This window comes from Cebus imitator, unplaced genomic scaffold (assembly GCF_001604975.1).
Source record: "Cebus imitator isolate Cc_AM_T3 unplaced genomic scaffold, Cebus_imitator-1.0 Scaffold316, whole genome shotgun sequence".
NCBI classification, from domain to species: Eukaryota; Metazoa; Chordata; class Mammalia; order Primates; family Cebidae; genus Cebus; species Cebus imitator.
In genome coordinates this window covers 1,748,122-1,764,641 of record NW_016107631.1, presented here as the reverse complement: position 1 = coordinate 1,764,641, position 16,520 = coordinate 1,748,122, and the positions used below count along the sequence as shown (strand labels likewise).

Sequence of the window (16,520 nt, the reverse complement as noted above, 5' to 3'; positions counted from 1 at the left end):
CCCCCTTCCAGGACACCCACCTTGAGAACAGAGCCAGCTCTTCTCTTGCAAGAGGAAAAAGAAATTTAGATATGTGAGAAGGAAATAAGAAGGAGGGGATAATGCCCAGCACTTATTTCCCAGGAAAGCTGCCCTTGGACCTACCCCCATCCCATGATCTCCGGACATTCTCTGAGTGTCCTTTGGAAAGCCGTGGAGGTGCCCACAACCCCTCAGGCTTCACCCAGGGTGGGAACTAGGCTAGCAAAAGAGGAAGCCTGAGGGGAATTGTTTTGGAAAGTTACAAGTAGCTGAAAATAGGGGCTTAGCACGAGCAAGCTTCCTCAACCTTGGCTGTACTAAAAACAGATAATGTGTGAGTGAGCTAGGGAGAGTGCGCTGGCAGGGGCCGCAGAGGCCGGCTAGATGCAGACGGTTTAGAATTCAGAGGAGATGCCAAGTGAGTAAACAGCGAATGAAGGATTATCTGGATGGGCCAGCAGCCATTCCAGCAAGAAATTGGATGGGGACATGTCGGGATCCACAAGCACTCCTACTCCTCATCAGAGAACGAGGCCTGGTGAGCTATAAGGACTTTGTCCATGTCTTCCCTTCCCTATCTCTGCTCTCTCTTCCAGGAGAGAGCATGGCCTTGGTAATAATGGCTCACATATGTACAGTGCAGAGCAGTTTATAAAGTGCTCCACAGTTTACCAAGGGTTTCACATGCATTATTGAATTTAATGGAGGTGATGGTATCTTTTGCTCAGTGACTCCCTCACCTCACCTCACCACAGCCACCCCTACCTCCCAAAATTCCTGGCCTAGGGAAGCCTGGTGCATCTGGCTTCAGTATTCAGCCTCAAAAGAGGGGGAAGAGGAGACCGGCCATCTGTAGACCCCAGAGAGCTGCTGAGCCCATAAGTCATCAGGGCCAAAGCCATTCAGGATGGAAAAGGCCAGGTGCCAGCTCTGAGCTGGGAGCCCAGGCTGAAGAGTGGCTAGCCAGGAGTTAGCTCGGAACCTGACACCCTCCCCACCCACCTTGATCCCAAAGCTGATGAGCCACCTGAGCAGCTGTGAAAATGATCACCTCTGTCAGAGCAGCAGGAGCCCAAGAAAGGAGGGGCTCAGATAGGGTAGGGGGCCTCTTTGCCAGGAATGTGGAGCAGAGGCAGGATCAGGGATGTGTAATGATTAAGTGTGGGCCTTGACCATTAGTTACTCCTATGAATAATGTATTGTTGTGCCTTGGCCTAAATCAGCAACTTATTGTTATTAATAATACACGCTGCAAAGAAGCTTGGGTTGGAACGGTATGCTATGTTTCATTTGAGGATCTCAGAGCACTTAAGGGCTCCTCATGCTGATGACTCAACTTTATCTCCCCAAGTCATAGGCTTCCTCACAGGCCACCTGCCCGAATGCCCTCCTACCTGAGGCTTGGAGCTGTGAAGGCCACTAGGGCTAGAAACCTTCCATCCTGGGATTCAAATACATGGCCAGGGCTTATGGCTGGGGAGAGGAGGGCACTTAATATTTGCTAGCTCAAGGGCTCTTCGGATGCAACATAATGTGAAGCTCTCAGAGAGGTTTCAGGACAGAGATAACTAGTGGGAATCTTAGGGGCGGGAGAGATGGACGAAGAGAGAACACTGCGGATCTGAATACTGTTTTGCGACCTGGCAATTGTGTGACCTTAGACTACTCACTCATCTCTCTGGTCCTAAGCCTCCTGGCTGGAATGCAGGGTCTGAGATTCCCTCTACAAGGTGTCGTTCTATCATATTCGGGGTATCATTTACACGGCAAATATTAGGATGGAGCCATTGAACGCCCTGCCCCCGAGAGCTGTCCACGGTGCTGAAACTGCTGTCAGCCACGCGGCTCCTGTCCTTGGTACTGAAACAGAACTCAGTCCTGGGGCTGCGCCCTCTTCCAGGCCGTCCTTTGCACAGCTCCCAGCGAGCAGGGTCCGAGAGACCATGCATAGTGATTCCGCCTTCCTCAGCCAATGCCTCCCTGATCAACCCTCAGCTGAAGCTATGGCAGCAACCAGGGACCTCACAAGAGCCCCCTTTCTCCGAGTTAGGTCCTCGGATGCTGAGGACCCCAGTCCTGATTCTGGACAAAGAGAACCGCCCCGCGAACGTGGTAAATACCACGCCCCATTCCCTTCCGGGGGCCTGCCGCACTGCCTCCTGGCGGCTGTCGCGGGCACTGCACCCCGGCGGGCGCACAGACGGTCCCCAGCGGCGGCTTAGGCCGGTGGGGAAACAGCGGCAGACGGTCCTCCGGCCCTCGCCACCCCCTCACCGCTCCCGGGGCAATCTGGTGCTCAAAGCTTACGGCGTTGCCCGACACCCGCACACTCCAGCCTGTCCAACGGCGTCCTGGCTGCCTTGGGGCTGCCTAGGTCATAACGCAGGCTCAACCCAGATGGCCAGGCCTGGGCAGGCAAAACTTCCGGCTCCTTCCTCCAAGGTGGATAGGGAAATCTTGTTTAAACAAACACTAACCTTTCCTCCATGGCAGGGCCAGTTCCGCCAAATGAACACAAAGGCCTCCCCAGGGCAGAGGTCCCACACCTCACCCCCACTCAAACAAGAACCTTGCTCACACCACCCACACCCCAGGAAAAAATGAGCGGTTGCAGAATGCCTAATTCTAACTGTGGTCCACTCCTGTTCCCCCACCCTACAGATGGGGTTCTTTGAGAGGCAGATCTGCTTGGTGTTTCTAGGGACTGCTAGATATGAACCTTACTGGGTTGTAGAGAGTCTCCTCCTTCCCAAAACAAAAAGCAAAACAAATAATAACACCTGAAGACAGCACCCAAAGCCACAGCTTTTCTGGACTCAAGAGAGTCAAGATAATAGCCTTTAATTACAGTAGACATAGCTGGTATGTATCATTTATTGAGCACTTACTGTATGCCAAGTACTGTGCTAAGAGCTCTGCAAACATGATCTCATTTAGCTTTCCAGCCACCCTCCCTCCCCAGGAGGGAGCATCATGCTCAGCCTCCTACAGATGAGGAAAGCGAGGAACAGAAAGGGGAGGTGACCACTCAGGCTGGTGCAGTCAGTAAGTGCTGATACAGGCATGGGAGAGTGCATCCATCTGCCCTTACTCTTGCCATTCAGTTGGATCTACCTCATCATCCTTCCATGTTCTGGGAGGCCACACTATCCCTCAGGTTCCTCCAAGACCACTCCAGCCCCACACCATCCTCTTCTCTTGGCTGAGAGCCATGTGGAGGAAGAGAATAACGCCTTGCACTCTGTAGCACTTTATAGTCTGCTAAGTGCTTTCAGAGCCACTGTCTGAATTGACCCTCATGATCCTGAGGTGTGAGGTAGGCAGGGATGGCCCTGTTCTGATTTTATAGGAGAGAAAACTATGGCTCAAAGGAATAAATGGCTTGCCCCAAGTCACACAGCGAGCAGTGGAACCAGAACTCAGGTGAAGATGGCAGAACACCAAGTCCAGTGCACTCTTCCCACCTGCATAAGGCTGGGGTGCTGAGGACAAGCCAGGCAGGGAGTCCTAGGGGCTTTCATCTCCTAAGGGGCTTCCTGAGGCCCTGACCTGGGCTGCTTCCCCACTCCTCCTCTCTGGGGTCCATCAGCTGGCTCAGCTTTAACTTGGAGTCTTGGAGTCTCATTCTAAATGAAATTTCTTTTTCCAGGCAATTACCTCCTGCTAATTAGGAGGCTGGGCTGCCAGTCCCTGGGCCCTGGACTGACCCCTTTCTCAACTCACAGAGGGCAGGGGGGTTGTGGAGGTACTGGGTAGAGCTCCAGCCACAGAAACTGCCTGGGTCGGAGTCCTGTCAGGACAGGGGATGTTTGTGGAGGAGCAAATAGCTCCATAGAACTGGAAGAAGGGAGGCAGGGATGCTTGGGAGGAAGGGACTCTGAAGTGGGAGAGAGCAAGGGGACAAAAAGCTGGAAGGAGCCTGGACATGCCCATGCAAAGTAAGTGAGAGAGACCTGGGCTTTGGGGCTGCAGAGGGAGCCAGGAGGAGCCAGGAAAATGGGGACACATCAAAGGAAGACAGGAGAAAGCTCAGGAACCATAGAGACCAGAAAAGGTAGGAATCTCCCCTCTATGGAGGGAGAGGAAGTGAAAATATGGCCCAGAAAATGGTCAAGATTACAGAAGGGGCAGGGGCAGAGAGAGAGATACTGGGGGACTCCAGGAAGGGGAAGGAGAGAGGAAGGACAGGGAGAAAGGAGGAATTGCTGAAGAAAAACCCCAGAGAGAAGGGGGAGGAGAGTGGGGAGGACAGCTTGGAGTGGCAGCTCCCACGGCCCCAAGAAGGGCTTTCTCTACGTCATTGTCCTTGAGCCTCCCCCAATGTCAGTGCCCAGCCAGCCGGGCCTGCACACCCTCCTACGCAGCCACAGGTGCGGGCGGGCATGATGGCAGGCCACCAGCCAGCTCAGGCCCCAGATGCTCCACTCACCCGGGGCAGCCAGCTGACCTCCCTCCCTGCCAACATGCCACCCCCTCAAGTAGGCTGAGCCAGGGGCCCTCCTGGGTCACACAGCAACACAACCAGGAGCTTCTGGGGCTGTGGAGTCCAGCCTCTCCACTCTTCAGAGGGGGCATCAAGGCCCAGAGAGGAAATAGTGCTTGTCCAAGGTCAAATGAGTGATGAGGCCAGATGCAGAGGGCTCAGGGGCTAAGTCTTACTGGTGGGTCTGGTCCTGTTCTCTGCTGGGCAAAGGGCAACAACAGGAAATAAAGACAAGTCATGGCTGCCAGCAAGTCAGTCCAGATCAAAGCTCTCTGGAGTGTGGGGTGGCAGGCAGAAGAGAGTGAGGGTGGCCAGGGGCTAAAGGGAACCAAAGGAAATCACATTTTTGGAGCACAAGGAGAGAGGGTTCTGCAAGGGTTATAATTGTAACAAATATTATTGAGCACTTAACAGGTATGGTGTGCCAGACACAGAAGACATTCCATGCAGGATCTCATTTGATCCCAACAACCCTATAAAGTATGTATCACTATTATTCCATTATAGGGAAAAAACTGAGACTCAGGAGGGCTGGGTGACCTGGCCAAGTCCATACAGCTAGCCAGTGCCATGGTTCTGACTCATGAAGCTGGTCATTTTGAGGCCACTTCCCTGAAGCCCCACCTCCCTCAACATTATCTGAAGATGTGCAGGTCCCTGAGTCCCCAAGGTTCCAGAACAGCCCTGGCACAATCTAAGCGTCAAACTCTAGTAGGACTGCAATCCATGAGGACTGAGACTCGAACAAGCCCAGTCTTAAGGCGTTAGAGTCTGGTTTTTAGTCTTGGTTCTGCCACTAACTTACTGTGTGACTTTGGTCAGGTCATTTTCCCTCTCTGGGCTTTCCTGTTTCCACCTGTGCCATCAAAGGGTAGGACCAGATAAGAAGAACTACAATGTACATGGTGCTAACTCCGTGACAGACACAGTTCTAGGTGGTTTATAGATATTAACTCATTGAATTTTCCTAACAGCCCCATGATGGTGCTCTTATTCTCTCTGTTTTACAGGTGGGAAATGAAGCACTGAAAGGTTAAGTCAGTTGCCCAAGGCCACAAAGCAAGTCAGTGCATGGCAGACCTGGGATTTGAACCTCCTTACTTTTCATCTGGAGCCCCCATTCCCTGGCTACCACGCTGCATTCTTTCCTTAAGGACCCTCTCAGCCCCTGCCTGGTGCCCCAGAGACGTATGCCTATGCGCCTCTGCACAGACACATGAGCCATCGTGTTAGCACATACACAGTCATGTGTCTGCATGAAGTGACACGTGTTTGCTAACGCCCCCACACTCACTCCTGTGCCGTCACCCAATTGCTACCTGAAGTAGCCAGGCTGGTCACGAAAGTCCACAAGCATCCCAGCACCAGAACAAGTTGATTCTAGCACGTCCATGCTCGCGCATGCGTGCGCGCGCGCGCACACACACACACACAAAATGTTCCCAAGTTGATTCTAGCATGTCCATGCTCGCGCACGTGCACACACACACACACACACATACACAATGTTCCTGTCTCTGGGCACTGGTTGACTCGTGGGGGCCATGTGCCATGCTACAGTGCACAGCCATGTGGCAGTGATGTGGGCCACCACACCCCCTTCTCCTCTGCTTCCTTCTAGTGCCTGGGTGGCTGGCACGTAACATCCCGCACCTGCCGGCACCCCCATCCACCCTGCCTTCCTCACGCCTCTCCCCTAACAGAAGCGGGCACCTTCTCCAGGAAGGAAGCAGACTTAGGCACAGCCTGGCTCCCACGGCCCAAAGATGCCAGCCAACCCGGGGGTGGAGAGGGAGAGAGAGGCATCAACTGGAGGCTCCAGGGGGCCTGGGGTCCACAACGGTTCCCATCTGAGACTAAGCCCTTCCTTAGGTCTGAGTGCCAGAGCTGAGCTCTCAAGACCCTCAAGACACTGGCCCCCTCTGTCATTGCCAGATATGGGGTCAGATGAGGACCTTGGGGACAGAGGGTCTCCCATCATTCCCAGACAAAACTGTGGTGCCACCTAGACTCCTCTGACCGAATTACCACTGCACCCCTCACCACCCTATCCCTGGTCCCTGCTCTCTCCTCCCCCTGCCCAAGCATCTTAGAGTTCTGGGTATTTTTAGGCCTCAGCTGACAGGCTGTGAAATCACTCCCTTCGCACCTCCCCAACCAGGCGGGGGCTGGAGAGGGAGGAATGAGGTTGGGGGGGGCAAACAGACAATTCATCAGGCTCTTCCAGGGCTGGCAGGTGCCAAGCAGGGAGAGAGGGGTTCTTCCCCTTTTCCTGAGAGCCTCCCCCAGGAGTGAGAGGATCCCTCCACTTTGCCAGTAGAGAGAATGGAGACAGGGTGGGAAGAAGACTCCCCTCTACTCCAGAAAGAACAAAGGCTTTAGGGGATACCATAGAATTAGAAGAGGCACTGGGACACCCTTTGAGTCCACCTCTGCAGCCAGTACCAACTCGTAGTGCTCCCTTCTGAGAGACGGGCTGAGAGACGGGCTGGCTTGGAGCCTAGTAGGATAAGGAGGCACCAGGCAATGTAGACCAGTGGTTAAGACCTAGGCTTTGAGAGTGAGGCCGACTTGCATTCTTACTCCTGCTCTACTGAGTGACCTGGGCAAGGCGCTCAACCTCTCTGCCTCTTCCTCATCTGCACCACAGTGAATTGGATATCTCCCTTGCAAGACTGCTGTGAAGATGACATGACATGATGAATGGAAAGAACAAAGTGGTCTGTGGACCCACCAGGCACGGCTGGGAGCCTCTCCCTTGCGGCTTTCCCTGACCTTCCATTTCTCCTAGCTGCCCCTTCTCCAGGCTGGCTTTCTCACCTTGATCTCCAAGGCAGGAGCCCACAGTTCATCCTGCCATCAGGGCCCTTGGCACCTATATGACCCCCCTCAGTAGGAACAAATCTCCAGCTAAGATGGGTAGGCAACACAGACGATCCCCACCTCCCTGCTTCCTGCTGCAGGACACACACACACACACACACACACACACACATCATGTATCCACACGCACCCAAATGCCAACATGCATGTGAGCTGCCAGCGCCTCTGTGTGAGGGCATCTGCCTTGGGACGACCCCCAAGGAAAGTGGGAAGACACACCCAGGCCCTGCTGTGAATGGGCCCCTGTGCCAGGGGCCGTGGGCATGGAAAGGGGGGTGGCCTGCCTAGTTGCCATGGAGACAGTTTGGCTTTGGTTGGGCTCTGGAGCTCAGGTCTGGCAGCTGGAGCAGGAGCCAAGTGGCCCCTCCCGGGCCTGGTCCTGATGCCTGGGGGTTATGTGGGCACAGAACAAATCCTCAAGAGGACTGTGTCCACAGGGCCCTGGGCCTACCCATCTTGGCTCCATATCCCTCACTGTGAGGCTTTCTATGATACCCCAGGCACCTGGGAAGCCCCCTCAGGGTGTTCATTCATGCCCACCTGCACCTGCTACCTCCTTACTGCCATAATCTGCCACAAGCTTTCCAAGGGCAGGGGCCTAGACCAGCTGGACACTACAGATCTCCTGGCGGAGGTAGGGGCAGATATGTTAATGGCTGAGACTCCAGCTCCATCTACCCGCCTGCCTCCCAACTTCCCACCTTCCATACTACCACGTTGTCAAAGTTCTTTACAGAGATCTGCTCAAAAGCCATCCATGGCTCTCCATGCCTTACTTTTTAAAAGAATTTCAGTTTTCCTATTTCAAAATGCCAACCCCTTCTTAATCTGACCCAACCCATCTTCCCAAGCCTCACTTCCTGCTACTGTGCCCTGAAGGCCTCCCTTCTGATCACGCTCAAACACTCACTGCTGCCTCAGCTGGCCAAGACCCCTTGAACCTCTGAGCCATTCCATGTGCTGTCCCCACCTCACCGACTGCCTCACCTCTGCTTGCTCACATGGCAAGCTCTTATGCTTCCTTCAGGACGCCAGGCCCTGCAGCTGAAGCTCATGCCTTTACGTCTGGCAGAGTGGCTGGAATCCCAAACCTACTTCTAACTGCAAGTTCGCACTTCCTAAGGTAGTTCTGAGGATGGAGAGGCTAATGCATATTATATGCTTAGAACAGCACCTGGCACATAGTGAGCACACAACACGTCTCTTCTATTCTGACGGTATCTTAACTGACACTGCCCCCATGAAGCCCTCCCCAACTCCTTCACCAAGGAGGTAGCAGGCATGTCCTCCTTGGGATCCAGAACCCTCATCCCACACATCAATTGCTTGGTACAGGTGAGAACAGCTGCCACTGGCTGAGTGTTTACTATGGACTGGCTCTCTGCTAAATACTTTTCCTGCCTTATCTCACCTCATCCTCCAACCACCTGGGCAGTAAGAACCATCATCATACCCATTTAACAGAAGAGGGAACCCAAGGCCAGAGAGGTGGGCTGCTCCAGAGACACAGCAGCAAGTGTCTCTGCCAGGATTCTGATCAACAGCTGTTTGACGCTAGAGCCCTAGCTCAAGCAAGCCAGCCCTGGAGGCACATACTGAGCGCTCCACAAGGCTTGCTGTTATCATGCTATTTTTATTATCAGGGGAGGACACGGGATGTGTTTGGTGACCTGAGAGGGGATTCCTTAAGCTGGTCCCTCTGCAAAACACAAAACCCCATTCCTGGAGAAAATGTTTCCAAGGGTACCTTGGCTGCCAGGGATGGGGGTCAGGGATGGCAAGGAGGTATACAGGGAGCCCCAATATCTGGGCCTGGGGCACTTCCCCTGAGGGGTGCTGAAGCAAGCAAATGTTTGAGGGGGCCGTCCTGGACCCAGACTGGGCAGAACAGGAGAGGGCCTGCTGTGTGCCGGCCATGCTGGCCGCTGCTCTCTGGCCCCGCTGACACCACCCCATGGTAATGAGACGGATCCAATTTGTACCGAGGGCCCCGCCGAGAGCAGCTGCCGCGGCAGGGTTTGAAGTAATTTAATTGGACACATTAGCCACACGCTCTCTCCTCCGCTCCTCTCGTGCAGAGCCTCACGCAGGCACCCCTTCCGCCTCCCACCCCTCATGCCACCCTACCCTCGCTGGGGCAGGGTGCATGCTCTACCAACCAGCTAGGACTGACAGGTAGGCACTGTTCCTCTCTCATTCCTGGGGCTCCTGGGGGGCTCTAGAACCAGAGGGCTCTCCAGGCCCCAAGCTCTCCCCAGTCTCTGATGCAAGCAGCAACGATGGGAGCCTGCTGGGGCTAGAGCTCAGACCTCTCCCTCCTGTCTCCTCTAATGCGCAGAACAGTCACCCCGCTTTCACCCTTGGTCAGTCAGGGAAGCCCCCAGCCTCCTGCTCTCCAGTAAGGGCACTGAAGAAGCAGGGCCAACAGTACCTGCCTGCCTTACCAGCATCTTTGGTTTTGTCACTATCAGGGTCACTATCAGGGTCTGTCACTATCAGGATCGCTAGACAGATGATGGGCAGCCCTCCTCTTAGGGCCTGGGGAAGCAATGCATATACACATGCACAGAACCAGACCTAGTCACAAACACACAGGCAAGCTCGGTTTGACCCAGACACACACACACGTGCTAACAGACCCACACCATCATGGAAACGCTTGTATCTGTACACATGAAAGCTCCCATGAATACCCCTGTCCATACCCATGCATGCCATACAGCCAGGTAAGGCCCTGCTCCCAGCAGACGAGGCCTCCATGGCCATGCCGGCAGGTGGGAGGGTGTGGCAGGGGGTAGGTGGGGTCCCTGGCACATAGGCCCTGCCTGGCCAGGTACAGGGCCAGTGGAGGGGCCCTCCCCTAAAGTTTTCTGTCTCAGCTCCCCATGCTCCTGAACCCACCTTGCTACAAATACACTCATTAGCTGCTGTTTACAGCGGTCCTGGCACTCAGATGAGCACAGAGATTACGGCCATCCAGCTGCCGCCCGCACACGCACTAGGTACACACACAGACAGCACTTCTCCCGGCTCCGCCCTCCCCTTCCAGCCGTGGGCTCAATCTCATGAAGATACCAACTCCCTAAACATGCAGTTTTGCAGGGGTTCCAGCTCACAATACCAGCCAGCTCCTGGTTCATTCTCTCCCAAGGGGTCCTTCCAGGTGGAGGCTGCAGAGACCCCCAGAGCAGGCCGAATGCGCCTGCCCACCTTCCAACCAACTGGACCTGGAATTTCAGGCACAAGCTCTGGGCACAGTCCAGCCCCTTCCACAGGTCCCATGCTGTCTGCCAACTCTGTTCCAGCCCTTGGGGAATTGTGCTGGGTGAGACCAAAGCCCTGCCCTCCAGATACTAGTTGGACAGGGCCCAGCAGGGCTGCCCTGCTGCCTGGGAGGTCAGGGACCTCCATGCCCATGGAACTGGCAGAATTTGCTTGGCATCACCAGCTGGGGTTCCCTGGCAAGGCAGGCAGGCACCCGGGCTGGGCCTGGCACAGGCTGGCGCCGGCACCTGGCCAGGCCAGTGACTGCCCCGACAGGAGAAAGTTGACCTCTTGGCCACATATGCCACCTGCCAGGCACTGTCCGTGGAGAAGAGGATCAGCTCCATGCAGAGCTGCCTATGCCCACCTGGGATGCCACAGTGCTCTGAGGAGCCATCAAGCCAACTCATTCTCCAGCCAGGGGTCATCGGCTCAGGACTGGGCCTCCCACTCCCATGGGGCCCCACCCAGCTCCTCTCCCTGCTGTTCTTGGCCTCACTCCCCTGGGGGAAGCAGTTATTGAAAACGGTCCATCAGATTCAATAAGGAATCAAAGTCCCTGAGAGAATACAGGGTGGGTGGGGAGTGGAATGGGGGGATTCAGGAGGGGCAGGAGGGGGAGGGAACCATATACAGCTCTTCTGCCTGTCCCACACAACATCCTGCAATGGCCGGACTAGCAGGGGTAACAAGGGGACAGCCCCCACTGGCACTCCATGTTGCCCTCAATGCCCCTAGGCCTGAGCTTAGGGTCAGCCAGGGGCAGAACCCAGCTGCCCAGGGACTGTCTTTGTTCACCAGGCACCCACCTATGCCTTCCAGTTGTCCCCTCACCTGTCACCTGCTGACCTGTATGCTCCCACCTCAATCCAGCCTAACCCCTTCCCGACTACGAGGAGGGACTTTGGGGCTATCTCCCTCCCACCATCCCCCAGCCCTCGAGCAGCCAGCTTGTCGATCAAGCTGTCCCTGCAAGGCCACAGAACAGTGTGAACCAGGGCCAAGGAGGGGCCTGTCTCCATGGTAACACAAAAGCGTGGGGGCACTGGCTGCCCTGGCCCATGCCCAGTAGAAACCATCCTCACCCGCTCTGGGTTTTAGACTTGCCTGGCCTCAGGTCCCCCACTGCGTCCTGGCCTGTGAGGAGATCATTCCTCTTCAGTCTGGACTCTGATCTAAGCCCAGGATGCCGGCCAGGGAGGCCCAGGCATGTGCCGATGGGGCAGGCTCCGGGGAGATAAGTGGGAGGAGAGATGTTGTTGGTGAAATGGGTGGACACAGTCAGGCCTCCTTGGACCTTCCCACACTCCAGCCCTGGCCTCTAACCCAAGTGGTCCTCAGGGCACACCCTTGATCTGCCCTTTCAGCCACACCTCTAACTTCTGCACCTGCCCAACCCACCATCAGCCTCTGCCCCTAACTCGTGCCCTGTGAGTGGAGAGTTGGCCTGGACGATCTCCACGATCCTTTCGCCTTGAGAGAGGAGGCCTACTGTACCAAGGCCCTCTGTCCCGCATGCCCCCAAGGCATGACCTGTCTGGTAGAGTGTCTGTAAGGGGCAGAACCCACTAACAGGTGGGACAAAATAAGCCTTCAAGCACTGCTACCCCCAGGGAAAAGCTCCCAGAGGGCTGAGGGGCAAGAGGAGTAGTCCTCAGGACCTGCCCTCTGTCCCAGTGGTTCCCTCTCTGGCCTTGCTCACCAGCACTCTGCAAGGTCACCTCTCCCTCCCTCTCTCTTTTCCTGCCGCCAGCCTGCCTGCCCACTGCAACGCTGACCCCTGCAGGCCTGCTGGGGCCTGCCTGGCCTGGGGACAACAGTCCCATAGACACAGGGACTTCATGATGAACCACAGGGTGAAGGTCGAGGGCAGGGAGAGGCCCTGAAGTCTAGGAGGGAACAAAAGGGAGGCTGCAGGTATGGCCTCAGGAGGCTGGGCCGTGTGGAGCTGGAGCCCATGGGTGTGCATAGGTGGGGGCTGGTCTGGGTTCTTCATTGGACTCCAATGATTTCCCACAGTCCCTTTCTTCATCCATAATAGATCAGGGAGCCAAGGGCCTGGGGGCCTGGGGCCCAAGTGAGGAGGGAACTGTACCTGCCAGGTAAGGTCTCAGCAGGAGCTGAGCCCTGTGGGGGCCTGCACAGTAAGGGGGATGAGGGAGGGAGGACCACAGGGATCCTCTGGAACCAGCGTGGGTCAAAGGGAAGCAGAAGAGGACAGATTTTTTTTTTTTTAAAGGATTGGGCCGCAGGTGTTCCTGAGTGTGGGGTGAGAGGATCAGGATATAAAAGGCACCGGCCACTGGGGGACCAGAGCGGAGGGAGGGGCAGCCTGAATTACACAGAAATCAATTTGCATATCTCAGTCCCAACTGGTGCCAATCAAGGGGAGATGTGGGGACAGAAATGGGGGACACAGAGTCCTGGCTCGGGGAGCTGAGTCTGGGGAGCCTTGGAGGGGAAGGGAAACCTGACCTGGAACTATAGGGCCTACGAAGGTGGGCAGGGATGCCAGAGGGCAGAGGCCAGAATGAAGTCTCTGACCCCTCAAGGACCCCAGAGGACTAGGCTCAAAGGCAGACTCTGCCCTCTCCAGCTACGTCTGACACCACCCAGCCCAGTGCCCACACCGGAGAGGAGCCAGCCTCGGGCCAGCCCCTTTCCCAGTCCCAGCTGTCCCACCACAGGCACTAGTGGGTCCTGCAGCTGCGACTGGGGTGAGCAAGACAGGTCCCAGCCGCAGCCAGGGAGGCCCATTCACAGAGGGGTGAGAGAAGAGTTGTTGGGGGCTGCCAGCATGCCAGGGGTGGCACTGGATTCCAGACCCTTTGCCCAGAAGATGCCAAACACATCAAGTTGGCCTCCGTGGTGAGGGCAGAGGTGCTTGGAGGAGTGGTGATGTCATGGTGCCAAGGTGTGGGAGGGAAGAGGAGAAAGGAAGAGGGGATGAGGGTACAGCCCCCAGGCCAGCGGCCTAACAGCACAGAGGGGAGGCTGCCAGCCTGGTGGGGCAGGGGACAGGGAGTGTCCTTACTGCATCCCCACCTTCCATCCTCATGCCCCAGAGCTGGCTTCTGAACTAAGCTACTGGCTTCTGAGAAGGTGAGCTGAGCAAGAGAATGCCCCTGCCGTGGGCCATGTGCTGGAAGCTGGCGACCTCTTGGAGGAAGATGCCAGGGTAGGTGACCTGGGTCCAGACAGATGAGGGGAGGACTCTCCACAGGCAATGCCCCTTCAGCCCTCACCTAGAGGACATTCAGAGAAGGGCGCAATGTTCCAGAGAAGGAGGCTGAATCTCTCACCCTCATACCCAAGTGCTGAGTGAGGGCAAAGTCTGGCGCCCAGTAGGTCATCCTCAATATCGACTGGGCTGAAAAGAACTGTTGGGGGTGGAAGCTGATTCCTCAGGAGGCAGGGACAGGCTGAGGCTGCCCCTAGAGGGGAAAGAGCAAATATGGGGCTGGGGCAAGAGTGGGCAAAGCCAGCATCCACTGGACTGCCTTCAGGGGCCTTCTGTGCAGGGTCCCAGAGCTGTTCCTTCCCCACAGCACCCCTGCCCCCAGGAGGCTGGCAGCAGGGAGCCTGGAGGCTCTTCATTTGGGAGTGCATCCTGGGCTGGGGAGTGGTGCTTTTAGCATCAGAGAGAAGCCCAGAAACAGAGACCCTGATGCCAGAATTGGCAAAGTGGGGTGCTGGGTCTGGGTGGAGCACCCCATGTGGGAGCGGGGATGGAGCCTGGGCAGGAGCTGCAGGGGACCTGCCTACAGGTGGGCACTGGATGAGGAGGCATCAGGAGCCAAGGAGGAAATGGCAGAGCAATTTCCGAGGAAGACGGGAAGATTCCTCAGCTTTGGCTTGGAGAATACCAAGCAGACAGTGGGCTCCCAGGCCACTCCCCTGGCGGGCGAAGCAGAAAGCAAAGGAGTCCGGCCCTCCCCCCAGGACAGGAGAGAGTTTGGGGTTGTTTGCTTCCCCCTCCCCAAGCCTAGGAGAATATTCTCCTGGCACCCCCATTCTCATGAGTCCCTGCTCTCTTTCCCTTCAGGCACCCCCATCTCCCCCATCAACGCCCCTGCGGTTCCCCACCCCCCAGAGCCTCCCTGCCCGGGTGCACCAGATTCCCACTTGCCCCCTGGCATCCTTTCAATTCACAGTTGGCACCACGATGCCACTTTGCTCCCCTGTGCCCACACCTTGGCCAAGAGCTGCCAGGATCCTCGCCCTGGGGTCCACCAGCGCTGGCACCCCCGGGGCACCGGTGCTGGGGAGCCGCGGGTGCCTCTGAGGGCACTGCCCGGCTCCCACGGGGGCAGCGGCTCCTTGCTCCGCCACACAGGTTGTCCTTGGGTTGCTGGGGTGTGGGGGGGAGGTCCTTGTGGGGACACTGCGAAGCCGGCCCCGGACATCCAGCTCGGCAGTGTCCGGACTGCAGGGGACCGGGGTCCCAGCCGCTGTCGCTGGAGCCCGCGCCGCCGGGGCTGGGATGACCCCGGGGGGAGCCCGCGCGGCTCCGGGCGGACAGCAGCCCCAGGCTGGGGCTCCGAGACGGCGTCCGGCGCTGCCGTCGTTCTGTCCGCCAGTGCGGGGCGCACCAGCCCGCCGGGGCCGCGCTTACCTGGGCTGGCCGCCTCCGGGTCCCGGTACATGGTCCCCTCGTAGCCGGTTCCCTCCGGGCTCCTCAGAGCCGCCCGCGGCCGCGTGCTGCTCCGCCGCCGCCGCTGGGCATGGGGCCGGGCGACCCCCGGGGGCGGGTCCGAGGGCGGGGGCCGAGCGGGCTGAACCGAGCCGCGGAGCCGGGGAGCGGGGGCCGCCCGCCAGCCCTCCCGCCCGCCCGCGGAGCACGCTGCCGCCGCCGCTGAGCCGCGCCGAGCCTCCTCCCTCCGGCCTGCGCGCCGCGTGTGCGCGCCGGAGCGTGTGTGAGTGTGTACGAGGCCGTGTGTATGTGTGTGTGTGAGCGCGTGTGTGAGCGCGCCCGGGGTCCCGCCGGCGCCGCCCGCCAGCCGCCGAACGCCGCGGCCACCGCCGCTGCCTGCGCCCGCTGCGGGCCGCGCGCCGAACTGCACCCGCGCCCGCCACCGCCCTGAGCCGCCCCGAGGGCACGGCCGTCGCCCGCACCCCGCCCGCCCGCAGCCCCCGCGGGGAAGGCCGCCGAGCCCCACGGCCGGGCTCGTCCGGACAGCGGGTCCAGCTCCGCTGCGCGACTCCACCCCCGGCCAGTGCGTCCCGGATGGCCACGGCCTCGTACGCGGCAGGGCTGCAGAACCGGCCACCTCCTCCGAGGCGCCCTTTGGCTCCCTTCCAAAGGGCTTGGAGATCCATTCCGGGTTTTCCGCTTGCTGGCGGCTCGAGGGCGTCAGCTCCGGACTCGACACCGCGGCCGTCCGGAGCAGACGGGCTGGTGTGTGCAAAAACCAGGAATGGATTTCTTGGCAGCGCTGATCCTGGGTCCGCCAGTCCGGTCGTTTTCCAGGCTCGCACACAGGTGGAGCCGAAAGGGCTGGGATCCCTGCCCTCAGTGGGAGGTTAGGCTTAATGATCCTCCCCACCTAACCCAGCCCCACGAAAAAAGAAAATGGACCTTTCAGCCTCTGCTTATCGCTCTCCAGCAGCAGCTCCTTCTCTGATCCTCCCCCCTTTTCCTTGACCCTAGCACCTCGGAGGGTAGGAAGGAAATCCCTCCTTCCCCTTCCAACCCTGGGACTCTGTTGGTCCTCTCTGCCTCTCTGCCAGAGGTTGGGCACAGTCCGAATCAGATGAACTCTAGTTCTCATTTCTCTACAGAATTGGGACCATTTGATTCTGGGGCAGGGAGGAAAAGAGATCTGTCTCCCAAGGATATGAAAGGCCCGGAACTGAACCATTAGCGGTA

General features: G+C 57.7%; 1 protein-coding gene across 7 annotated transcripts in view; it reads right to left on the bottom strand.

The window, feature by feature from the left end:
- SYT7 (synaptotagmin 7) overlaps positions 1-15,547 on the bottom strand; it is a 66,297-nt gene extending 50,750 nt beyond the window's left edge. For 6 of the 7 annotated variants that reach the window (XM_017503855.2, XM_017503858.2, XM_017503857.2 and 3 more), the window contains exon 1: positions 15,267-15,397. In XM_017503855.2, the coding sequence (XP_017359344.1) occupies positions 15,267-15,297 (31 nt within the window). In that variant the 5' untranslated portion in view covers positions 15,298-15,397. Of the gene's footprint in view, positions 1-15,266 lie in introns of all 7 variants that reach the window. The other variant, XM_017503861.2, reaches the window with a different exon arrangement.
- Positions 15,548-16,520: the final 973 nt, after the last annotated feature.